Genomic DNA, 26,142 nt, shown 5'->3' with positions numbered 1-26,142 from the left:
TACAGGACAAAATAAAAAAAGATTGGACCGCATGGAAAAATGTGCAACAACTTTCAAACTCAAACTGAATAGAGACAAAACCAAATTCCAAATACTATCCAGCCCACACAACCCCACATCCTACCAAAAATTCACAATGAACCAACAAACATACCACATTAAAATACACAACTTAAAATACTAGGAATCATTCTCAACAAACACCTGACACTGGACAATCAAATATCAGCAGTAACATCACAATGCTTCAGAACATTATGGAAAATGAGAAGAATAAGGGACTATTTCTCTAGACGATCTTTGCAGATATTGCTCCAATCAACGATACTATTGCAACTAGTCTACTGCAATGCAGCATATGTAGGGTGCAGGGAAAACACACTAAAATTGCTGCAAACAGTCCAAAACATGGCAGCAAGACTCATTTTCAAGAAATCGAAATATGAAAGAGCAACCCCACTGTTTTAACAGTACATTGGCTACCAGTCAAGGCAAGAATATTTTTCAAAACGAACACCCTAATCTTCAAGATACTATTTGGAATGTCACCTGAATATATATGCTTAACATGATTGAACTATCCTCAAGAAATGCCAGTCCAGAAAACAGAAACTACCTACTTCTACATCTACCCAACTGCATAGATACATTAAAAGCAGGAAACCGGCCAAAGAGTCGGTTGGGCCGCTGGACGAAAATGGTGTTAAAGGGGCGATCAGGGAGGACAAAGCCGTAGCGGAGAAATTAAATGAATTCTTTGCTTCGGTCTTCACCGAGGAGGATTTGGGGGGGACACCGGTGCCGGAAAGAATATTTGAAGCGGGGGAGTCGGAGAAACTAAACGAATTCTCTGTAACCTTGGAGGATGTAATGGGTCAGTTCAGCAAGCTGAAGAGTAGTAAATCACCGGGACCTGATGGTATTCATCCCAGAGTATTAATAGAACTAAAAAATGAACTTGCGGAGCTACTGTTAGAAATATGCAATCTGTCCCTAAAATCGAGTGTAGTACCGGAAGACTGGAGGGTAGCCAATGTTACTCCGATTTTTAAGAAGGGTTCCAGAGGAGATCCGGGAAATTATAGACCGGTGAGTCTGACGTCGGTGCCGGGCAAGATGGTGGAGGCTATTATTAAGAATAAAATTGCAGAGCATATACAAAAACATGGACTGATGAGACAAAGTCAGCACGGATTTAGTGAAGGGAAGTCTTGCCTCACCAATCTAATGCATTTTTTTGAGGGGGTAAGCAAACATGTGGACAATGGGGAGCCGGTTGATATTGTATATCTGGATTTTCAGAAGGCGTTTGACAAAGTGCCGCACGAAAGACTCCTGAAGAAATTGCAGAGTCATGGAATCGGAGGTAGGGTATTATTATGGATTAAGAACTGGTTGAAAGATAGGAAGCAGAGAGTAGGATTGCGTGGCCAGTATTCTCAGTGGAGGAGGGTAGTTAGTGGGGTCCCGCAGGGGTCTGTGCTGGGTCCGTTGCTTTTTAATGTATTTATAAATGACCTAGAGATGGGAATAACTAGTGAGGTAATTAAATTCGCCGATGACACAAAATTATTCAGGGTCGTCAAGTCGCAGGAGGAATGTGAACGATTACAGGAGGACCTTGCGAGACTGGGAGATTGGGCGTGCAAGTGGCAGATGAAGTTCAATGTTGACAAGTGCAAAGTGATGCATGTGGGTAAGAAGAACCCGAATTATAGCTACGTCTTGCAAGGTTCCGCGTTAGGAGTTACGGATCAAGAAAGGGATCTGGGTGTCGTCGTCGATGATACGCTGAAACCTTCTGCTCAGTGTGCTGCTGCGGCTAGGAAAGCGAATAGAATGTTGGGTGTTATTAGGAAGGGTATGGAGTCCAGGTGTGCGGATGTTATAATGCCGTTGTATCGCTCCATGGTGCGACCGCACCTGGAGTATTGTGTTCAGTACTGGTCTCCGTATCTCAAAAAAGATATAGTAGAATTGGAAAAGGTACAGCGAAGGGCGACGAAAATGATAGTGGGGATGGGACGACTTTCCTATGAAGAGAGGCTGAGAAGGCTAGGGCTTTTTAGCTTGGAGAAGAGACGGCTGAGGGGAGATATGATAGAAGTGTATAAAATAATGAGTGGAATGGATCGGGTGGATGTGAAGCGACTGTTCACGCTATCCAAAAATACTAGGACTAGAGGGCATGAGTTGAAGCTACAGTGTGGTAAATTTAAAACGAATCGGAGAAAATTTTTCTTCACCCAACGTGTAATTAGACTCTGGAATTCGTTGCCGGAGAACGTGGTACGGGCGGTTAGCTTGACGGAGTTTAAAAAGGGGTTAGATAGATTCCTAAAGGACAAGTCCATAGACCACTATTAAATGGACTTGGAAAAATTCCGCATTTTTAGGTATAACTTGTCTGGAATGTTTTTACGTTTGGGGAGCGTGCCAGGTGCCCTTGACCTGGATTGGCCACTGTCGGTGACTGGATGCTGGGCTAGATGGACCTTTGGTCTTTCCCAGTATGGCACTACTTATGTACTTATGTACTTATCTACACAGCAGGATTTAGCTACAGTGGTGGAAATAAGTATTTGATCCCTTGCTGATTTTGTAAGTTTGCCCACTGACAAAGACATGAGCAGCCCATAATTGAAGGGTAGGTTATTGGTAACAGTGAGAGATAGCACATCACAAATTAAATCCGGAAAATCACATTGTGGAAAGTATATGAATTTATTTGCATTCTGCAGAGGGAAATAAGTATTTAATCCCTCTGGCAAACAAGACCTAATACTTGGTGGCAAAACCCTTGTTGGCAAGCACAGCGGTCAGACGTCTTCTGTAGTTGATGATGAGGTTTGCACACATGTCAGGAGGAATTTTGGTCCACTCCTCTTTGCAGATCATCTCTAAATCATTAAGAGTTCTGGGCTGTCGCTTGGCAACTCGCAGCTTCAGCTCCCTCCATAAGTTTTCAATGGGATTAAGGTCTGGTGACTGGCTAGGCCACTCCATGACCCTAATGTGCTTCTTCCTGAGCCACTCCTTTGTTGCCTTGGCTGTATGTTTTGGGTCATTGTCGTGCTGGAAGACCCAGCCACGACCCATTTTTAAGGCCCTGGCGGAGGGAAGGAGGTTGTCACTCAGAATTGTACGGTACATGGCCCCATCCATTCTCCCATTGATGCGGTGAAGTAGTCCTGTGCCCTTAGCAGAGAAACACCCCCAAAACATAACATTTCCACCTCCATGCTTGACAGTGGGGACGGTGTTCTTTGGGTCATAGGCAGCATTTCTCTTCCTCCAAACACGGCGAGTTGAGTTCATGCCAAAGAGCTCAATTTTTGTCTCATCTGACCACAGCACCTTTTCCCAATCACTCTCGGCATCATCCAGGTGTTCACTGGCAAACTTCAGACGGGCCGTCACATGTGCCTTCCGGAGCAGGGGGACCTTGCGGGCACTGCAGGATTGCAATCCGTTATGTCGTAATGTGTTACCAATGGTTTTCGTGGTGACAGTGGTCCCAGCTGCCTTGAGATCATTGACAAGTTCCCCCCTTGTAGTTGTAGGCTGATTTCTAACCTTCCTCATGATCAAGGATACCCCACGAGGTGAGATTTTGCGTGGAGCCCCAGATCTTTGTCGATTGACAGTCATTTTGTACTTCTTCCATTTTCTTACTATGGCACCAACAGTTGTCTCCTTCTCGCCCAGCGTCTTACTGATGGTTTTGTAGCCCATTCCAGCCTTGTGCAGGTGTATGATCTTGTCCCTGACATCCTTAGACAGCTCCTTGCTCTTGGCCATTTTGTAGAGGTTAGAGTCTGACTGATTCACTGAGTCTGTGGACAGGTGTCTTTCATACAGGTGACCATTGCCGACAGCTGTCTGTCATGCAGGTAACGAGTTGATTTGGAGCATCTACCTGGTCTGTAGGGGCCAGATCTCTTACTGGTTGGTGGGGGATCAAATACTTATTTCCCTCTGCAGAATGCAAATAAATTCATATACTTTCCACAATGTGATTTTCCGGATTTAATTTGTGATGTGCTATCTCTCACTGTTACCAATAACCTACCCTTCAATTATGGGCTGCTCATGTCTTTGTCAGTGGGCAAACTTACAAAATCAGCAAGGGATCAAATACTTATTTCCACCACTGTACCTGGGTTCCAAATGGTGGAACTTGATACCAAAAACCATAAGAAGCATCACAAATCTCTTCCAATTCAGAAAAGAAATGAAAACCTACCTCTTAAAAAAAATTCTACAGCTAATCACAAAGATATCGTCGCCTTCTTTTCAAATCGATGTCTTCAAAATCTATATGAATAAATATCACCAAAACTCAAAAGCTACCATTACCTTTTCCACTTCAAATCTATCTCTTCAAAAACTCTATGAAGAATCACACGAACTATATAGATGCCCTCTCCACATTGCACAACACTATTGTAACTCCATCAAAATGTAAATTGTAAGCCACTTTGAATCAAAACTTGTTTTTGGATATTAGTGGGATTCAAGAATGCATAAATAAATAAATTAGTATTTTTTTTACATTTTGCTTTGATTGATTTTCTCTTTGAAAAAATTTGATAGGATCTCTCAATTTTATATAAAACTTCATTGGCTTCTATTAGAAGCCAGAGTTCTGTTTAAATTTTCATGTTTCCTTTATAAAGTATTATATAGATCAGCACCACATTATTTATATGAACACTTTCAGTTTAATAATCTTTCTAAAGTTCATAGGAAAAATAATTTTAATTTGTTCTGTTTTCCATAATCAAAGGGCAAGAGGAGATTGAGGATATTTGAAAAATCATTTGTCTTTCTAGCAGGTAGATTCAGGAAGGAGATTTCTAGTATTTTAATAGCCTCTTTAGATTTTAGCAAGAATATTAAAAGGTTCCTTTTTCAGAGATTTGATTCAACATTTTTTTTTATTGATGACAATTCAACAAAAAAACCCACTTTCCATAGTCTGAAAATACATAAACTCGAATGCGAAAATATACACTCTGGGAAGTCAAAGTGCTACAGCCCGTCATCATAATTTTAACCTTTTATTCCATCCCCCCCCCCCCCTCTCTTTTATTCCTTTTTCAGAGATTTGAACTGCACAATGAATTGTAACAATATGATGACTTTTTTTTCTTAAGTTTATTATGTATTTCCTGGTCATTCCCAGTCTTCTTTGTTTGTAATCCGCATAGAACTGTGAGGCTTTAGCAGACTATGAGCTTGGATATTATGTTATCCAAATCGAGAAAAGGATTGTAACCCAGAAGCAGTATGAGTACATGCTAAATGCTTGTATGATAGGAGGTGGGAGCCAAGTCCTGAGCGCATTCTGCTTGCCTAGTCCAGAGGTTGAGCATGAGGAGAAATTTCTGATGAACAAGGAGCACAAAGTGAAGTGGAGGAGTGGCTTAGTGGTTAGAGTACCAGTCTTGATATCCAGAGGTGGCCGGTTCAAATCCCACTGCTACAAATGCTCATAGTCTAAGTAAAAAGGTTCAAAATTAGATTGTGAGCCTCGCCAGGGACAGAGAAATACCCAGTGTACCTGAATGTAACTCACCTTGAGCTACCACTGAAAAAAGTGTGAGCAAAATACAAATTAAATAAAGTTGTAGTGAAGCTACTTTTTCTAGACACTGAAAAGACTACACATTTTTTGAGGAGCCAGTGAGGAGTGTGAGAGGTATGAGACAGGAAACTGGAAACTGTCTATGCCTGAGAGAAATGAGGAGATTGAGGTTTTTGAAAGTCCTGGGAGTGAGAAGACTGAGCGGGTTCTAAACCAATCAGACCAGTGAAAGAACACAGGAGAATAGAAGAGAGAGTACACCTCTGAGGAGATTAAGAACTGTTAATACTCTGAGAACTTTGGATACTTTTTATCCGCACTTCACTTTGTTTTTATGAACTGTGTGCCTTATTTTCATAGCTCTACCTTTTGAACAGTTGGGGAGAGTCCAGTAAAGGATATTTTTTATTCTTAACCATGGTCAGTCTCCTCTTATGCTCTAATTTCCCATTGGGGGATTTATATGCCTGCTTAGAGGTTATTTTCATTAAATAACTAGCCATCAGAGGAGCTGTGGAGGGACATAATTGAACGGGGCGCCCAAGTTTTCCTGAGGGCATCCTCGCAGGACGTCCCTGCAAAGGGGCGGGGGAAACCCGTATTATTGAAACAAGATGGACGTCCATCTTTCGTTTCAATAATATGGTCAGGGACGCCCAAATCTCAACATTTAGGTTGACCTTAGAGATGGTTGAGATGGTCGTCCCCGGTTTTCAGCGATAATGGAAACCGAGGACGCCCATCTCAAAAACGACCAAATCCAACTCATTTGGTCATGGGAGGAGCCAGCATTCGTAGTGCACTGGTCCCACTGACATGCCAGGACACCAACCGGGCACCCTAGGGGCACTGCAGTGGACTAACTGATGCACTAACTGAACAGAAAAACCCCTTCCCTTACCGATCCCTTAGCGATTCGGAAAGAAACGGGCATGCATGAAGGAAATCGCATGCAAATGAGCTGCTCACTGTTAGCTCATTTGCACACGATTTCCTTCCTAAGGAGGGGAAGCCAGTGCACATGCCAAAGACTGCTTCATACATGCAGACAAGCTGCGTGTATGATAGCTGTTTACAACCTTAAATAAATTGCCATCTACAATCTTAGAAAAATACAAGTCCAGGTGAAAACATCCAAGTGCTCGTCAAGGATGTCTTTTTTTTTTTTTTTAAAGAGTATGGGTGAAGGACGTCCGCTATGCCTCTGTCCCTGCAACAGCAGTTGAGGACATCCTTTGCTATGCCTCCGCCCCTGCGATGGCAGTTGAGGACGTCCAAAATGTGGATATTTCTGTGAGAAGGACGGCCATGCCTAGATGTTTCTGTGAGAAGGACGTCAATGCCTGCTATGGCTCCGACACCCCCTTTATTTATTTGGATTTTGGATCACAAATAGCAGCAGTGAGATTTGAGCTGGCCACCTCTGGATTGCAAGACCAGTGCTCTAACCACTAGGCCACTCCTCTACTCCCTTGAAATTTGGCCATCCCTGTGGGGAGGTGGTTCAGGACATCCAAAATGTTTGAAAGAAGGACATCCACACCTTCGCTATGCCTCCGCTGACACACACATATCTCCCCTCCCAGGGACCTGCATACTGCTGTGATGGACCTGAGTATGACATTTCAGGCTGGCAAAAAAAGTTGTTAGAGTTGTTTTTTCAGGGTGGGAGGGGGTTAGTCACCACTGGGGGAGTCAGGGGAGGTCATCCCCGATTCCCTCCGGTGGTCATCGCACACCTTTTTGAGGCTTGGTCGTAAGAAAAAATGGACCAAGTAAAGTCGCCCAAGTGCTCATCAGGCACACCCTTCTTTTTTCCATTATCGCTGGAGGACGCCCGTCTGTTAGGCACGCCCCAGTCCCGCCTTCGCTACACCTCCAACACACCCCTGGGAACTTTGGTCATCCCCGCGACGGGAAGCAGTTGAGAATGCCCAAAATTGGCTTTCGATTATGCCGATTTGGGCGACCCTGAGAGACGCCCATCCTCCCGATTTGTGTTGGAAGATAGGCGCCCTTCTTTTTCGAAAATAAGCCTGCAGGTCTTTCATTTGTTTGATAGCTTTCCCATCTTGTCAAGGGTTAGGGGGTTCCGATTGTGTTTTTCAGGTGTTGCAGGAAAGTCTTTTGTGGGATAGATTTTCAGTAGTATATCTAACTAAAGGTTGGTGGATAATTTAAAGAATAGATAGAACAATCTGATTTAAATCTGTTTCTCCGAGGACAAGCAGGCTGCTTGTTCTCACTGATGGGTGATGTCCACGGCAGCCCCTCCAATCAGAAAACTTTACTAGCAAAGGCCTTTGCTAGTCCTCGCGCGCCGATGCGCACCGCGCACGTACGGCCGTCTTCCCGCCCGAACCGGCTCGTGTTCGTCAGTCTTCTTTTGTCCGCGCTCAGGACGGTCGTGTTTTGTGCCGTTTCGCGCCCCTCAAAGTTGACCCTCGCGCGTCTTCGCGTTTTTCGCTAAAAACAAAAAAAGAGAATAGAAGAAGACCTTTACGGTCTTTACCCCTTTCCCTTGTTTCCAGCTTTTGCCCCGCGTAAGTTTCCTTTCGCTTTCGGGGTAGGCCTTTTTTGAGGCCTTGGTTCAGGTTTTTTCTCTCCCTATTTTTGGTGCCTATATCGCCATTACGAGTTTTGATTTCGCCGGCGTGATTTTTCCGCCCATGTCATCGAAGTCTCCCAGCGGCTTCAAGAAGTGCACCCAGTGCGCCCGGGTAATCTCGTTCACTGATAGGCACGCGTCGTGTCTTCAGTGTCTGGGGGCTGGGCACCGCCCGCAGGCCTGTAGTCTTTGCGCCCTTTTACAGAAAAGGACTCAGGTAGCGAGATTGGCCCAGTGGAACGTGTTGTTCTCGGGCTCTTCGTCGGCAACAGCACCGGGGGCATCGAGTACATCGACGTCGACAGCTTCAAGACCTTTGACCTCGGCATCGACTGCATCGAGGCATCGACCCTCTGCATCGTCGGTACCGAGACATCGGAAGGCAGCGTCGGTGGTACCGGGACCTCCACTAGTGCTGATGTCGTCGGACGGTGGTGCTTCGACCGGAGTGCAGGTGAGGGCTGTCCATTCCCCTGCTGGTGGCGGTGAGCCTTCGGGTGGGTCTCCCCCTACCCTGAGGGCTCCTGCGGTACAGCCCCCCCCGAGACCGACCTTCTTCAGCCTAGGCCCCGAGGAAGCGACGGCTGGATTCTACGTCCTCCTCGTTGGTACCAGGAAGTTCCGGTGACATGCTTCGTTTGAAAAAGTCAAAGAAGCATCGACACCGGTCTCCTTCCCGCATCGGTACCGAGAGCTATGGGTCGCCGAGGGAGTCGGCACCCAGTAGGCATCGGCACCGGGAGGACCGCTCACCCTCTGTTCAGGAGGTGTCGATGTGCTCCACCTTGAACAGCCCGGAACAGCCTCCACGCCCGGAACAGACTCTGACCTCGACGCCTGCATCGGCTTCCATGTCTTTCTCCACAGCTGCCCTGCACGAGAGTCTCCGGGCCGTTCTCCCAGAGATCCTGGGAGAGCTGTTGCGCCCTTCCCCTCCGGTACCGGGGGTGCTTGCACCACCGGTACCGTCGAGTGAGGCGCCGGCTGGCCCCTTGCCCGGGGTGAGGTCTCTGACATCGGTGCCGCTTGCAGTACCGACTGCGGTCACCTCCCAGGAAGGCTTCCCGACGACGTCGGCGGAGGGAGCTTCGCCGGGGCTGGCGAGGGAGTCTACCTCTCGACGCTCCCACTGTGGCCGTGTTTCTACGGAGTCGAGCCGGGCACGGCTTCAGACACAGGTTCATGAACTTGTGTCTGATACCGATGGTGAGGCCTCGTGGGAGGAGGAGGAGGACATCAGATATTTCTCTGACGAGGAGTCTGATGGCCTTCCTTCTGATCCCACTCCCTCCCCTGAAAGGCAGCTTTCTCCTCCCGAGAGTCTGTCTTTTGCGGCCTTTGTCCGGGAGATGTCTACGGCCATCCCCTTCCCGGTGGTTGTGGAGGACGAGCCCAGGGCTGAAATGTTTGAGCTCCTGGACTATCCTTCTCCACCTAAGGAAGCGTCCACAGTACCCATGCATCATGTCCTAAAAAAGACATTGCTGGCGAACTGGACCAAGCCTCTAAGTAATCCCCACATTCCCAAGAAGATCGAGTCCCAGTACCGGATCCATGGGGACCCAGAGCTGATGCGCACTCAGTTGCCTCACGACTCTGGTGTTGTGGATCTGGCCCTAAAGAAGGCTAAGAGTTCTAGGGAGCATGCTTCGGCGCCCCCGGGCAAGGACTCTAGAACCTTAGACTCCTTTGGGAGGAAGGCCTACCATTCTTCTATGCTCGTGGCCAAAATCCAGTCTTACCAGCTCTACACAAGCATACATATGCGGAACAATGTGCGGCAGTTGGCGGGCTTGGTGGACAAGCTCCATCCTGAGCAAGCCGAGCCATTTCAGGAGGTGGTCAGGCAGCTGAAGGCATGCAGAAAATTCCTGGCCAGAGGGGTATATGATACCTTTGATGTTGCGTCCAGGGCCGCTGCTCAAGGTGTGGTGATGCGTAGACTCTCATGGCTGCGTGCCTCCGACCTGGAGAATAGGATCCAGCAGCGGATTGCGGACTCGCCTTGCCGAGCGGACAATATTTTTGGAGAGAAAGTCGAACAGGTGGTAGAGCAGCTCCACCAGCGGGATACCGCTTTCAACAAGTTCTCCTGCCGGCAGCCTCCAGCATCTACCTCCACAGGTAGACGTTTTTATAGGGGAAGGAAGACTGTTCCCTACTCTTCTGGTAAGCGTAGGTACAATCCTTCTTCTCGACAGCCTGCGGCCCAGGCTAAGCCCCAGCGCGCTCGCTCTCGTCAGCAGTGTGCGCCTCAGCAAAGCCCCACGGCTCCCCAGCAAAAGCAGGGGGCGAGCTTTTGACTGGCTCCAGCAGAGCATAGCCAACATCAACGTGTCAGTGCCGGGCGATCTGCCGGTCAGGGGGAGGTTGAAAGTTTTTCACCAAAGGTGGCCTCTTATAACCTCTGACCGTTGGGTTCTTCAAATAGTCCGGCAAGGATACACCCTCAATTTGGCCTCCAAACCTCCAAATTGCCCACCGGGAGCTCAGTCTTACAGCTTCCAGCACAAGCAGGTACTTGCAGAGGAACTCTCCGCCCTTCTCAGCGCCAATGCGGTCGAGCCCGTGCCATCCGGGCAAGAAGGGCTGGGATTCTATTCCAGGTACTTCCTTGTGGAAAAGAAAACAGGGGGGATGCGTCCCATCCTAGACCTAAGGGCCCTGAACAAATATCTGGTCAAGGAAAAGTTCAGGATGCTTTCCCTGGGCACCCTTCTTCCCATGATTCAGGAAAACGATTGGCTATGCTCTCTGGACTTGAAGGACGACTACACGCACATCCCGATACTGCCAGCTCACAGACAGTATCTGCGATTTCAGCTGGGCACACACAGTACTGTGTGCTACCCTTTGGGCTCGCCTCTGCGCCCAGAGTGTTCACGAAGTGCTTGGCTGTAGTAGCAGCGGCGCTTCGCTGGCTGGGAGTACACGTGTTCCCCTATCTCGACGATTGGCTGGTGAAGAACACATCCGAGGCAGGAGCTCTACAGTCCATGCAGATGACTATTCGCCTCCTGGAGCTACTGGGGTTTGTGATAAATTATCCAAAGTTCCATCTTCTCCCAGTACAGAGACTCGAATTCATAGGAGCTCTGCTGGATTCTCGGACGGCTCGTGCCTATCTCCCAGAGACGAGAGCCAACAACTTGTTGTCCCTCGTCTCGCGGGTGCGAGCGTCCCAGCAGATCACAGCTCGGCAGATGTTGAGATTGCTGGGCCACATGGCCTCCACAGTTCATGTGACTCCCATGGCCCGCCTTCACATGAGATCTGCTCAATGGACCCTAGCTTCCCAGTGGTTTCAGGCTGCTGGGGATCTAGAAGACGTAATCTACCTGTCAACGAGTTTTCTCAAATCCCTGTATTGGTGGACGATTTGGTCCAATTTGACTCTGGGACGTCCTTTCCAAATTCCTCAGCCACAAAAGTGCTGACTACGGATGCGTCTCTCCTGGGGTGGGGAGCTCATGTCGATGGGCTTCACACCCAGGGAAGCTGGTCCCTCCAGGAACGCGATCTGCAGATCAATCTCCTGGAGTTAAGAGCGGTCTGGAACGCTCTGAAGGCTTTCAGAGATCGGCTGTCCCATCAAATTATCCAAATTCAGACAGAGAACCAGGTTGCCATGTATTACATCAACAAGCAGGGGGGCACCGGATCTCGCCCCCTATGTCAGGAAGCCGTTAGCATGTGGCTCTGGGCTCGCCGTCACGGCATGTTGCTCCAAGCCACATATCTGGCAGGCGTAAACAACAGTCTGGCCGACAGACTGAGCAGGATTATGCAACCTCACGAGTGGTCGCTCAACTCCCGAGTAGTGCGCCAGATCTTCCAGGTTTGGGGCACCCCCTTGGTAGATCTCTTTTCATCTCGAGACAACCACAAAGTCCCTCAGTTCTGTTCCAGGCTTCAGGCCCACGGCAGCCTGGCATCGGATGCCTTCCTCCTGGACTGGGGGGAAGGTCTACTGTATGCTTATCCTCCCATACCTCTGGTGGGGAAGACTTTGTTGAAACTCAAGCAAGTCCGAGGCACCATGATTCTGATTGCTCCCTTTTGGCCGCGTCAGATCTGGTTCCCTCTTCTTCTGGAGTTGTCCTCCGCAGAACCGTGGAGATTGGAATGTTTTCCGACCCTCATCACACAGGACGAAGGGGCACTTCTGCATCCCAACCTCCAGTCTCTGGCTCTCACGGCCTGGATGTTGAGAGCGTAGACTTTGCCTCTTTGGGTCTGTCAGAGGGTGTCTCCCGCATCTTGCTTGCGTCCAGGAAAGATTCCACTAAGAGGAGTTACTTCTTTCTATGGAGGAGGTTTGCCTTCTGGTGTGACAGCAAGGCCCTAGATCCTCGCTCTTGTCCTACACAGACCCTGCTTGAATACCTTCTGCACTTGTCTGTGTCTGGTCTCAAGACCAACTCTGTAAGGGTTCACCTTAGCGCAATCAGTGCATACCATTACCGTGTGGAAGGTAAGCCGATCTCAGGACAGCCTTTAGTTGTTCGCTTCATGAGAGGTTTGCTTTTGTCAAAGCCCCCCGTCAAACCTCCTACAGTGTTATGGGATCTCAATGTCGTTCTCACCCAGCTGATGAAACCTCCTTTTGAGCCACTGAACCTCCTGCCATCTGAAGTACTTGACCTGGAAGGTCATTTTCTTGGTGGCAGTTACTTCAGCTCGTAGAGTCAGTGAGCTTCAGGCCCTGGTAGCCCAGGCCCCTTATACCAAATTTCATCATAACAGAGTAGTCCTCCGCACTCACCATAAGTTCTTGCCGAAGGTGGTGTCGGAGTTTCATCTGAACCAGTCAATTGTCTTGCCAACATTCTTTCCCCGTCCTCATTCCTGCCCTGCCGAACGTCAGCTGCACACATTGGACTGCAAAAGAGCATTGGCCTTCTATCTGGAGCGGACACAGCCCAACAGACAGTCCGCCCAATTGTTTGTTTCTTTTCATTCCAACAGGAGGGGGGTGGCTGTGGGGAAACGCACCATATCCAATTGGCTAGCAGATTGCATTTCTTTCACTTACGCCCAGGCTGGGCTGGCTCTTGAGGGTCATGTCACGGCTCATAATGTTAGAGCCATGGCAGCGTCGGTGGCCCACTTGAAGTCAGCCACTATTGAAGAGATTTGCAAAGCTGCGATGTGGTCATCTGTCCACACATTCACATCTCATTACTGCCTGCAGCAGGATACCCGACGCGACAGTCGGTTCGGGCAGTCAGTGCTTCAGAATCTATTCGGGGTTTAGAATCCAACTCCACCCCCCCTAGGCCCATGTTTTATTCTGTTCCAGGCTAGACTCTCTGTTGGTTGGATAAGTTTTAGGTCAATCTCAGTTATGTCCTCGACGTTGCGAGGCCCAATTGACCATGTTTGTTGTTTTTGAGTGAGCCTGGGGGCTAGGGATACCCCATCAGTGAGAACAAGCAGCCTGCTTGTCCTCGGAGAAAGCGAATGCTACATACCTGTAGAAGGTATTCTCCGAGGACAGCAGGCTGATTGTTCTCACAAACCCGCCCGCCTCCCCTTTGGAGTTGTCTTCCCTTCTCTTTGTTTTGCTACATACGGGACTGACGAACACGAGCCGGTTCGGGCGGGAAGACGGCCGCGCATGCGCGGTGCGCATGGGTGCGCGAGGACTAGCAAAGGCCTTTGCTAGTGAAGTTTCCGATTGGAGGGGCTGCCGTGGACGTCACCCATCAGTGAGAACAATCAGCCTGCTTGTCCTCGGAGAATACCTTCTACAGGTATGTAGCATTTGCTTTATTGGCGTGATACATAAGATATAAACTTAATATTGCAATAATAAAACAATACCAATGCAACAGGCATCTGCCAATCCTCCTTCTGTCGTCAATTTGTTTGGTTCCCCCCCCCCATCCCCAATCCACTCACCCACCCACCCTCCCTCATCCCTCTTAAAATACATGCTCAATGTTATAGGAAAACAGGTTAGATAGTACAGCAATTCCTTGAGTACTGTTACACCCCCCCCCCCCCCCCCCCACGATATTACACTCTGGCTAATCGTAGCTTTGAGACTGTCATTTTAACTTCTAGCAATACCCCACCCCCACCCCACAACAACGACTGAAAAAAAAATTAAAGACGATTCACTATAAAACTTCGCGCTTTGGGTGCTAGTGTTTGTATGCAGGGTTCCCAAATTTCCAAAAAACGCTTTCCTTCTCTTTGAGGAGGACCCCACCACCCTCCGCTCCTGCATTAACAGCTCGCACAGTCAATTTCTCCAATCCCAATACTCCGGCGGCTCTGCCTTTATCCAGGCATTTAAAATAAGTTTCTAGCCCATGTTCGCTACTCAACTTACCTGGGTCCAAAGATCGAACATAATGAGCCAACTGGCAATAAGCAAATAGGTGACTCTGATCTATACCAACCCCTAGGGCTCCTAATTCTGATCTGTACCAACCCCTAGGTCTCCTAATTCTAACAACTGCCCCCTTATACCTATGACATGCTCTAATCTTGTGATCCCCATCTCCGCCCATCTACGAAATACTTTGTTCCTGGAACAAGCTGAGGATTACCCTGTAAAGGCAGGAGAGCCGAGATATCAGCCGCTAATCCCCAAATCTTATTCAAATCTCTCCAAATCTCTCTTAGGGGGCCAAGCAATACACTGCCACCGGCAGGCAATTTGCTCCTGGAGCATTGCAGCAAAAAGTACAGATGATATGGTTTAAAGTATTCTTGTTCTAGCTTACGGGGTGTGAAGTCCTGTCTGCTCAAGAGCCAGTCTCCCAAATGGCATAGTATACTAGCTTGATTATAACGACGGATATCAGGGAGCCCCATCCCCCCTCCCTCCAAGGGCCCATTAGTAATTTCAAGGGGAGTTTAGGCTTCGAATCTCTCCATATGAATTGCCGCACATACTTATAGATCCGGCTTAAGTCTTCACTTTTTAATGGGAGCACCTGAAATAGATAAAGCCACCTTGGAAACTTTACCATCCTAAATAGATGAATCCTCCCATGTAGAATAAGCGGTAGTGACTTCCATTTATCTAAGTGCCCTTTCAATGCCTCTACCATTATGGTAATATTTAAATGATACAAGGCTGATGTTCTCATAGGGATCCTCATGCCCAAGTATTGGTGAGACTCCAAAGCCCATTTCAATGGAAATGTACTTCCCCATATCATCCTTACGCTTTGATTAGCTGTCAACGCTAGGGATTTTGAGTAATTAATTTTGAAGCCTGCAAAATCTCCATACTCCTGAAAGAGTTCCAACAGTGCCTTTAATGAGCGCTTGGGCTGGGTAAGATGAACAAGTATATCATCTGCAAAAGCAGAGACTTTAAACGATGAAGGCCCCCAAGTGACCCCCTCCACTTCCGGGTGGGCACTAATTTCTCTAATCAATGGATCCAACGCTAGGACAAATAGCAAAGGAGACAGAGGACACCCCTGTCTCGTGCCTCGCCTAATTGGAAATAATGTAGACTGTACCCCATTTATCCACAAAAACACCTGCGGATTCAAGTAAAGTGCTCCTACCGCATCTTTAAAGGCCCCCCCTCTATCTCCATCTGCTTCAGCACTGCAAACATGAACTTCCAGACCACTCTATCAAAGGCCTTCTCGGCATCAAAGCTGACTACCAGAGAAGGCCTCTTCTGCATTTTCAGAGTCTCCAAAGATGCCATCAGGGCTCTGTTACTTGCCACTGATCTACCTTTCACAAATCCTACCTGAGGGGGCGTTATCAGAACAATCTGATTAAAAATACGAGGTACCTGCCTAAGAGCCTCTTTTATCAAGCTGCACTAGTGGTTCCCACGTGGCAATGCCGACGAAGCCCATTCAAAGTGAGTGGGCTTTGTCAGTATTGCCTCACTGGAGACTGTTAGCACAGCTGAAAGAGTCCCTAAATTGGCTTGGAATATCAAGTTGGTACATGCATAATTTTACTTTTTGCAAAACAAGACATCAAGTTATGCCTGCAATTTTTTTAAATGTAAATTACACTGATTAATATGCCCTCTAGATTGCCTCTCTTTTGCTGCCTAGTTTATGCATATAGAGGTAGCTTATATGCACAAATCCTAAGCTTTTGAAAGTACATTCCTGTAAGTGCAGCAGAACTAATACTAAGATAAAGTTAATAATGGCCTATAGTACCACAGTTTCCGCAAGAGCAATGTAGATGTGCTTGGTTCTGTTGATTACTAGATGTGCTGCTATGCAAAAGAGAGAACTCATGTCATGACACTAGAGAGTGTAGCCTCTTGTTCTGTAGTGTGTAAGCTGATGATTTTACAGTCGCTGAGTCAGCAAATTTATTTTCTTTATATTGACAGAAGGACAGTGGACCTGCATTTAGCCGAAATTTTGGGAACATGGGTTTCTTCACACCTCCACAGTATTTGGATGAGAAACCCAGGTTATTAACTGTGTCTGACCTGGAGAAATCTCGGGAGAAGCCCAGCCCATCTCTGAAATCCTTACAATGCTTGAGAGAGCTTGACTTGACTGCATGCAGCAAGCTCACGGACACCAGCATTACACAGGTAAAGATGGCACTTAATCTACAGAACTAATGATACCAACAGCACCCAAAGAAGAATGCCCCCTTTTGTTGAAACAGGTAAAAGTGAATTGATTTTTCACTCCTTCAAAAAGTATAAAGACCAGGGGACACTCAATAAAATTGTATGGAAATACTTTTAAAACGGAGGAAATATTTTTTCACTCAAAAAATAGTTAAGCTCTGGAACTCATTGCTGGAGGATGTGGTAATGGCGGTTAAAGTACCTTTAAAAAAGGTTTGGACAAGTTCCTGGAGGAAAAGTCCATAGTCTGTTATTGAGATGGACATGTGAGAAGCCACTGCTTGCCCCAGGTATGGAATGTTGCTACTAATTGGGTTTCTGCCAGGTACTTGTAACATGGATTGGCGCTGTTGGAAGCAGGATACTGGGCTAGATGGACCATTGGTCTGATCCAGTATGGTTTGGAGGCGGGGATAGTGCTGGGCAGACTTATACGGTCTGTGCCAGAGCCGGTGGTGGGAGGTGGGGCTGGTGGTTGGGAGGCGGGGATAGTGCTGGGCAGACTTATATGGTCTGTGCCAGAGCTGGTGGTTGGGAGGCGGGGATAATGCTGGGCAGACTTATACGGTCTGTGCCCTGAAGAGCACAGGTACAAATCAAAGTAGGGTATACACAAAAAGTAGCACATATGAGTTGCCTTGTTGGGCAGACTGGATGGACCGTGCAGGTCTTTTTCTGCCGTCATCTACTATGTTACTATGTTATGTTCTTATGATACTGAATGTCACCCAAATATGGACAATTTCTCCATAACCAGTTATATCAATGTAACTTGGTGAGAATGAGGTCCCTTCAAAGCTGGTAATACTGGCATAACTGCTGCCAAGTATACAAGTTTACAGCACAGAGAGCATTCCAGAAGCTTGGGGAGGGACTGAAATCTTTGGTTCAGACTTTGGCTTTTTCTGAAGTAATTCCTACATGGGGGAAGGGAAAGGAAAGACTACGCAAAACAGTGGAATTCAATGTGGCTTGAGTCTTGGTGTAAAGAAGGTTTTAGATACGTAGCAGCATGGGGTAATGTGGAAAAATAACAGGCTGTACTGTAATGATGGGCTACATCTTTCTGTGATGGGAAAAAGGATCCTTGGGGAGAAATTCAAGCAGTATGTTTCTAGACATTTAAACTAGAGGGAGGGGGTGACAAAAGGAAGCAAGGGATTTCAGAAAGTCACCCCCAGAATAAACATGATGACAGAGGGAAAGGTCGTGTAAATATAGAAAACCACCTAAACTCACTAAGCACATGGAAAGCAATGAGCACAAATGCTCATAGTCTAAGTAAAAAGGTTCAAGACTTGCAAGCCCTGATGTTTGAACAAAACTTGGATATTGTTTCTATTACAGAGACGTGGTTCAATGATGTGACCGTACCGGGCTATAATCTTTTTAGGAAGGATAGAGAGGGCCAAAGAGGTGGAGGAGTTGCGCTGTATGTGAGAGACAATATCAGAGCGGCTGAAATGCATGGAACCTGGGGAAAGGCTTTATGGATCGTCCTGGAAAGAGAAGACAGAACCTGTGTCCACATGGGGGTTATTTACAGTCCTCCTGCACAAACAGAGAAGTTAGACAAGGATCTGATAGAAGATATTCAAAAGAGTAGTATGAAACGGGAGGTGCTACTGTTGGGAGATTTCAGTTTGTCTGAGGTGGATTGGAATGTCCTGTCTGCAGAATCGGAAAGAAGTAGGGAGATTGTGGATGCCTGTTAAAGTTCCTTGTTCAGACAAATGGTGACAGAACCCACGAGGGGAGGGTCGATGCTGGATCTAGTGCTCACAAATGGAGGAAGTGCTTCCAATATCCGGGTGGGTGCCCACCTATGTAATAGTGATCATCACACCATGATATAAGGGCGAAGGCAGAGTGCGGATGCACAAAAAGTACTGGATTTTAGATGTACTGATTTTAATAAAATGGAATACCCGAAAAAGGAGCTGTTGGCGTGGGAAGGCATAGGAGATGTGGAAAAACAGTGGTCCAAGCTAAAGGCTGCTATAAATATGGCGACTGATCTTTATGCAAGGAAAGTAAACAAAAACGAGAGAAGCAGGAAGCCTATATGGTTCTCCAAACAAATAGCTGAAATAATAAGAACAAAAGAGGCTTTGTTCAAGAAATACAAAAGAACGCAACGTGAGGATCATGGCAAAGATTATCAAATCAAACTCAAAGAAGTGAAGAGGGAAATACGGCTAGCAAAAGCGTGAGTGGAAGAAAAAATGGTTAAAGATGTAAAGAGAGGTGACAAGACCTTTTTCAGATATATTGGAGAAAGGAGAAAAGATAGGAATGGAATTGCGCGATTGAAAGATAATGAGAATAGCTATGTGGAGAGTGATGAAGATAAAGCGAATGTGCTAAACAATTATTTCTCTTCTGTGTTCATGGAGGAAAATCGTGACGAAGGACTGTGGTTGGCTGCCAAGGGAACATCTAGGAATGGAGTGGATACTGCGCCGTTTACGGAAGAAAAAGTTTATAAACAGCTTGAGAATCTGATGGTGGACAAAGCCATGGGGCCGGATGGGATTTATCCCAGAATACTGAGGGAGCTCAGAGAGGTCCTGGCAGGACCTCTTAAAGATTTATTTAATAGATCTTTAGAGACGGGAGAGGTACTGTGAGATTGGAGACGAGCGGATGTGGTCCCTCTCCACAAAAGTGGAGACAGGGAAGAAGTGGGAAGCTACAGACCGGTAAGTCTCACTTCGGTGGTAGGAAAAATAATGGAGTCTCTACTAAAAGAAAGGATAGTTAACTTTCTAGAAGCCAATGGGTTACATGGCTTTACCAAAGGAAAATCCTGCCAAACGAATCTTATTGACTTCTTTGACTGGGTGACCAAAGAACTGGATGAAGGACATGTGCTAGATGTAATCTACTTGGATTTCAGCAAAACTTTTGATACGGTCCCCCAAGCTGAAAAAGTTGAACTTAGGACCGAAAGTGGTGAACTGGATAAGAAACTGGTTGACCGACAGGTGGCAGAGAGTGGTGGTAAATGGAATCCGCTCGGAGGAAAGGAAGGTGAGCAGTGGAGTTCCTCAGGGGTCAATGCTGGGGCCTATTCTGTTTAATATATTTGTGGGAGATATTGCTGAAGGGTTGGAAGGAAAGGTTTGCTTTTTTGCGGATGACACGAAAATAGCCAATAGTGGAAACCTGGAGGGAGTAGAAATGATGACAAGGGATCTCCGAACATTTGAAGTATGGTCAAGAGTCTGGCAGTTAAAATTTAATAGATCACTCTCCTCAAATTCAACCAGGAAAACACTATTTAACTACCTGTGCAATACTAAATACTATAGTTCACAGGAACTAATTATGTGTATATATGTTTTTATCTTTTATTCACTGTAATTGCTTTTCTTACTCTAGGTATCTTTGTTTAAATCATTTTTTTTTTCCATATCATTTTATTGATAACACTGAACATATCATATCAAATAATGCAAACAATACATATAAAAATGTCATCAAGTTTATATATTTTCTCCCTCCTCCCCCCCCCCCCTCTCCGTTCCCACCCTCAACTATTCCGCTACAAGTTCTGTTAACAATTCAATATCCTGCTTCTCACAACGGGTGTCAGGGTATCCCAAAACGGGAGCCAGGTTTTACAGAACTGGTCTCCCTTCTTTGAAGCTAAGTCTCCCACTTTTTTTTTTTCCAACATACAGCATTGCATCATAGCACCGCGCCATTGCGGTGTTTCGGGTGGGTCTGGTTGTAACCATAGTTGTAATATGGTACGTTTGCCCATCAAGATTACTCTTTTCAAGAACTCTTTAAGTCTCTCTGGTGGCTTACCATAAATTTTATAGACATCAAATAATTGTCCCGGTGTTGGTTGCCAATGTATGTTCCACATTTGTGATACTTGTTGTCCAAGTTTTATCCAGAAGGGCTTTACCCTTGGGCAGTACCAGAACATATGTCCCAAAGATGCCCCCACTGTTCCACATTTTGGGCAGTCATCCGTTGCTCTCAAAGTCGCTTTGTAGGCCCTGTGTGGTGATATATACAATCTCATGAGAAATTTGTAATGCATTTCCTGCCAGGTTACATTCTCCGTCACACTGTACACACCCTTTAAGCTCAGTTTTATCTGTTCTGGATCCGGTTTCCATCGGAGCTCCTGATACCATTGTTGTGACACCTGCGCGTAGTCAAGTGTTTCCTGTAAATCTCTTAAATGATGATGAAAGTATTTGAGTGGCACTTTTAATTGTGCTTCCACGCCCAGCATCTCACTCATTGATTCCCATATTTGTTGGGTAAGAGCCATTGCCGGCAACGTTCGTATATAGTGTTTAAGTTGCAAATATTGAAAATAGTCTTTTTGTTCAAGTCCAAATTCTGTACACAGGGCCTGAAATGTTTTAATAATCCCTGTCTCCGACACTACTTGGAATAGATATTTGATACCACACATCTCCCATTTCCTAAACAACGCAGAATTCCCTCCCTCCGGGAATGCTGAGTTACCCTTAATGGGTAGTAATGGGGATACCATATTATTCCATTTGTTTTTTTTACTCAACCATTTCCATGTTTTCCGCAGGGGGTTCAATAGAAATCTATATGAGCCTAGGTTTGGGAGTGCCTCCGGAGGGGCATGTAGCCAATAAGCAAATCCCATTGGGGCCATCAGCATGGTTTCCACTTTCGTACAGGAGAAAAACTCTCTGGAACGAAACCAATCTGATAAATGTCTCAGGTTACAAGCAATTGAAATAAGTTTTAAATCAAGCAGCCCCAGCCCTCCTTTTAGGCAAGGTCTCATAAGTTTATGTAATCCAATGCGTGCGCGTTTTCCTTGCCACAGAAATGTGTTTAAATCATTTTTATTGGTAACATAAACAGCAACAATTCTTACAGACAACTCTATAGGTTCTGATACCATCATTTTAACAACTTAACTACCTGCCCTCTCCCCTCCCCCCTACCCCTTCCCTACCCCACCTTGATATGAGACAGACATAATGTATATCGTTCTCTTCCTACTACATGTTCAATAACTGACTTCTAGATTCGGAGGACAGCGTTACCAGGAACGTGCTCCATCTATCCATTAAAAGGTCAAACTCCGGGCGCGGCTGCTCCTTTGTCTGTATCCTTTCCATCCTCATGAGATTTATCATTTGGGTTCGCCATGTCTGAATCGATGGTCCTGTGACCTCCAGCCAGTCTATTAAGATGGTTTTCTTTGCCATCATAGTAGCTCTCTTTACAAAGGCCACATAGGCCCAGGCCTGCTAAGTTCCGGCTTACCAAACAGTAATAGGGGCACACACCTCCATTTTGCCTTCCATAAGTTCTCAATTTGACTAAGTAGACTGGACCAGAAGCGTGTGACTCTTGGGCAGCTCCAGAACATGTGTCCTAATGTCACTCCATTCCCCTTGCATTTGGGGCAGGCCCCGTCTGGGGATAGCCCCATGTGAAATGCCCGACGAGGGGGGACATAGAGCCGTAATGCAAATCGATATTGGAGTTCCCAATGTGTAGCCCATGCTGTCACTTGCCGCAATGAGAGAACGTGTTCCATGAACACGTTGGTTGGTATCTGTACTGACAGGTCTCTTCCCCAGTCTCTGGCAAACTTAGCATAATCTAATTCAGATTTAGTGTCTTTAATATGTCTATGATGATAATGCAATGGTACTCTCTGTTGCGAGTTCAAGGACAACGCTGAAGCCAGTTCCTCTTGGACGTCCTCTGTGAGGTCTTCCCAGGGCAGGCTGGACACATAGTGGCGTATTTGCCAATAGTGAAAATAGTCATTTGGTCCCAATAGTTGTAATCCTTGCAATGTGGCATGAGGTTGTAATTTCCCCTCTTCGGTGATGATTTGCTGTAAATAGGTAACTCCTCGCTCTGGCCATTTGCTGAATATACCATATAGAAGGCCTGGTGAGAATGCCGGGTTGCCACATATGGGGGAGCAAAGGGGTCACTTTATAGGAGCAGTGATGTAATTTACAGAGCCACCGCCAAGCTTTTTGTGCTGTGGGTAAGATGTGTGAGACCTCCAGTATTGGAGATATTGAGCATTTTAAGCCATGAAGGAGACTACTGAAATGATAAGGTCTGAAAAGTTCCAACTCGATCTTTGTTGCAGAGAAATCAGTAGTGCCTCTAAACCAGTCATTCAAGTGTCTTATGGTACATGCCACAGTTAATGATCTGATATCTAAGAGGCCTAGGCCTCCATATTGCTTTGGGGTACAGACCATGGCAAGAGGCAATCTCGGTCTCTTCCCTTTCCACAGGAATTTTGTCAAAGCTGAGTTCAGTTTTTGTTCATCTAGTCTTTTTAAGTATAATGGTAACATTTGAAACATATAAAGCCAGCAGGGCACTACCATCATATTATACAATGCTATTCGCCCTAAAAGCGATATAGGTAGCGCCTGCCATTGTGCCAGTTTCGTTGTAGTTCTCAATAGCAGGGGTTGTATATTTAAGTCATAGAGTTTAGACAAATCCTGTGGTATCTGGACACCTAAATATTTGATCTCTGTCCCCTTTTTTAACTGGGCATCTTCCTCTAGAGATGCAGTTACTCCCTGAGGGTACATTTGCATAATATAAGATTTCTGCAGATTTATTTTAAATCCTGAGAGTTCGCCAAAACTTGAAGTTCTTTGTATCAGTTTTCGCACTGAACTCTCTGGATAAGCTGTCACTATCAGCAAGTCGTCAGCGAATGCCATCACTTTAAGATTCTCTCCTCCCACTTCTACACCCACTATTCCCTCTTCTCTAACTAGGGTCCTCAGTAGAGGTTCGAGGGCTAGTAGGAACAATACCGGGGAGAAAGGGCATCCCTGCCTAGTTCCCTGCAAAACAGGGAATTGCGGGGTTCACACTCCATTAACCAGTACGGCAGCTGTTGGGTTCGTGTATAACGACTGGATCGCTTGGTAGGCCCATGCCTGTATTCCTATATGATGGAGCACCTGAAATAAGTAGTCCAAATCTACGCTATCAAACGCTTTCTCAGCATCTAAGCTGATTAGCGCGGACTTGATCTTTGCTTGTTGGCAGTGACTCATAGCTAGTAATAATCATCTAACATTCACTACTGAATGGCGATTGCGAACAAACCCCACCTGCTCTGGACCTATAAGACGAGGGATGTATTGGTGTAACCTATTAGATAACAATTTGGCCAAGATTTTTACGTCCACATTTATTAGAGAGATTGGACGATATGAATCTGCATTGGACTCCAACCTTCCTGGTTTAAGAATTAGGGTTATCAGAGCTTCATTTGCATTTGGGGGAAATTTCTGTTGTTCTACCACCTCTTCAAAATAATCTTGCAGAGCTCCTACAATCGAGGGTCCTAATATTTTGTAAAATTCACTGGTGTATCCATCGGGACCTGGGGCTGAATGAGTGGGTAGGGATTTGATAATGTCTTGCAACTCTTTCCCCGATATCGGGTCCCCCAGGGCTCTTGCCTCTTCTTTAGTTAATTGGGGCATGCCTGCTTTGTGTAAGTATTCTCGCACTTTTATCAATGTTGGAGCTTGCCCCCGCTTGTACATTATGCTGAAGAAGTCCTGGAAGGCCTGGGCCACCTGTTCCCTCTTGTATTGGAGTACGCCCTCTTTATCTTTTACCACTGTAATCACTCGGGGTCCTCCCCTTTGCTTAACTAGTCGTGCCAGTAGTGCACCCGTCCTATTACCCAGCCTCTGAAGCTTATATTTCCTGAGCACTAATGCCTTAGAGGCTTTCTCTTGAAGCAGTGAATTTAACGCTACCCGTGCCGCTTGCATTTGTTCTTTGTGTTGACTTGTGGGAGCCTGGATGAACCTACGCTTCGTTTTTTGGAGCTTTTTTTCTAAGTGCACAATGGCCCCCGTCAGTCTGCGTTCACGCCTAGCTGTGAATGCAATGATCTCTCCCCTGATGACAGCTTTCGCCGCCGGCCAAAATATATCTGGGCGATTCTTATATTCTGAATTTAGATCTATGTATTCCGCCCATCTTCCTTGTATATATTCCTGGAAGTCTGGGTTCGATGCCAGGTAGGACGGAAAGCGCCATCCTGGGGTATTGTGTGTACTATTTGGCACCTTCAAGTCTGCCCAGACCATCGCTTGGTCTGAGACTTCTTCTGGCCCAATCTCCACCGCCTGTATTTGTGAAAATATCTTCCTATCAACTAGTGTGTAGTCAATCCTAGAGAACGTACCATGCGCCCTGGAGAGATGCGTGAAATCTCGGATGTCCGGGTGCAATGTACGCCAAGCGTCCACAACACTGAGTTCTTGCATAAATTGATGTAAAGCTCTTACGTTAGGCCCCCCTCTCGCTGCGCGTCTAGGCGTTGAGCAGTCCATTAGGGGGTCTGCCACTAAATTGAAATCTCCCATGATTAATATTGATAATGATTTGTAAAGCAGGCATGAGTGTACAAGCTGATCATAGAATATCTTATCATATTGGTTCGGGCCATATACAGCAACTACTAGGTACTCTTTATGGTGTAACCAGAGATGAATAATGATAAACCTCCCTTGGGGGTCGCTCTCTACTAGCTGCGACCTGGCCACTAGGCCCTTTCTGAGCAAAATAGCTACTCCTCGTTTTCTCCCTGCAGCCGAAGCTGCATGCACTTCTCCTACCCATCCTTGTTTCAACTTTTGGTGTTCCTCTGGGGATAAGCGAGTTTCTTGTAAGCAGACCACGTCCGCTTTGTGTCTTTTTAAGGCAGCTAGTATCTTAGTTCTCTTTACTGGGGAGGTGACTCCACCCACATTCCAAGTTAGGAACCGTGTAACTGCACCACTAGTAATGGAAGGTATTCAAAAGTTCGATTAAGCTGTCTCTTATGACTTGTGGGGTCCCTAGTGCCCAGCTCACCAGGGTGCCCCTACCCTTCTCGTCGTTAAACGACTCTGAGTCTTGTTCCTCATCAGAGCTAATAACAGCCCCTTTCTGATTATGTAAACAGGATCTGTCAATTTCCCAGGCTCCTATTTCCTTGAACGCAATCCTCCAAACCCATTGCTGTAGAAATGTCTGCCTCAACCCTCCCCCTCCTCCCTCCCCTCCCCTCCTCCCTCCCAAACCTCCTTTTACCTCCCCTATTAACCCTCCACTCTCCATCCCGAACATCGGTTGGGGGAGTGTAGATCTAAAGATGGTGGCGTCCCCCCCCCCACTTCCCCTACTGGTACCACACCCCTGCACGCATTATTCCAACTAGATATATTAATGAAACTTAGCATTATATCTAAGCAATTGGTGGCATCAACTCAACAAAGTCTTATAATAACTTTCAATCCAAAGTTCAAACATTTTTGTCAACTTTACCAGACACTTTTG

General features: G+C 46.4%; 1 protein-coding gene across 1 annotated transcript in view; it reads left to right on the top strand.

Annotated features, from left to right (window-relative positions):
• LRRC29 (leucine rich repeat containing 29) overlaps window positions 1-26,142 on the top strand; it is a 340,152-nt gene that overhangs the window by 298,731 nt on the left and 15,279 nt on the right. Inside the window, exon 5 of the mRNA XM_030203743.1 lies at window positions 16,537-16,746. Coding sequence (XP_030059603.1) covers window positions 16,537-16,746 — 210 coding nt within the window. The remainder of the gene's footprint in view (window positions 1-16,536; window positions 16,747-26,142) is intronic.

Source organism: Microcaecilia unicolor, chromosome 5, assembly GCF_901765095.1.
Source record: "Microcaecilia unicolor chromosome 5, aMicUni1.1, whole genome shotgun sequence".
Lineage (NCBI taxonomy): Eukaryota > Metazoa > Chordata > Amphibia > Gymnophiona > Siphonopidae > Microcaecilia > Microcaecilia unicolor.
This window is presented reverse-complemented; position numbering and strand designations above follow the sequence as displayed.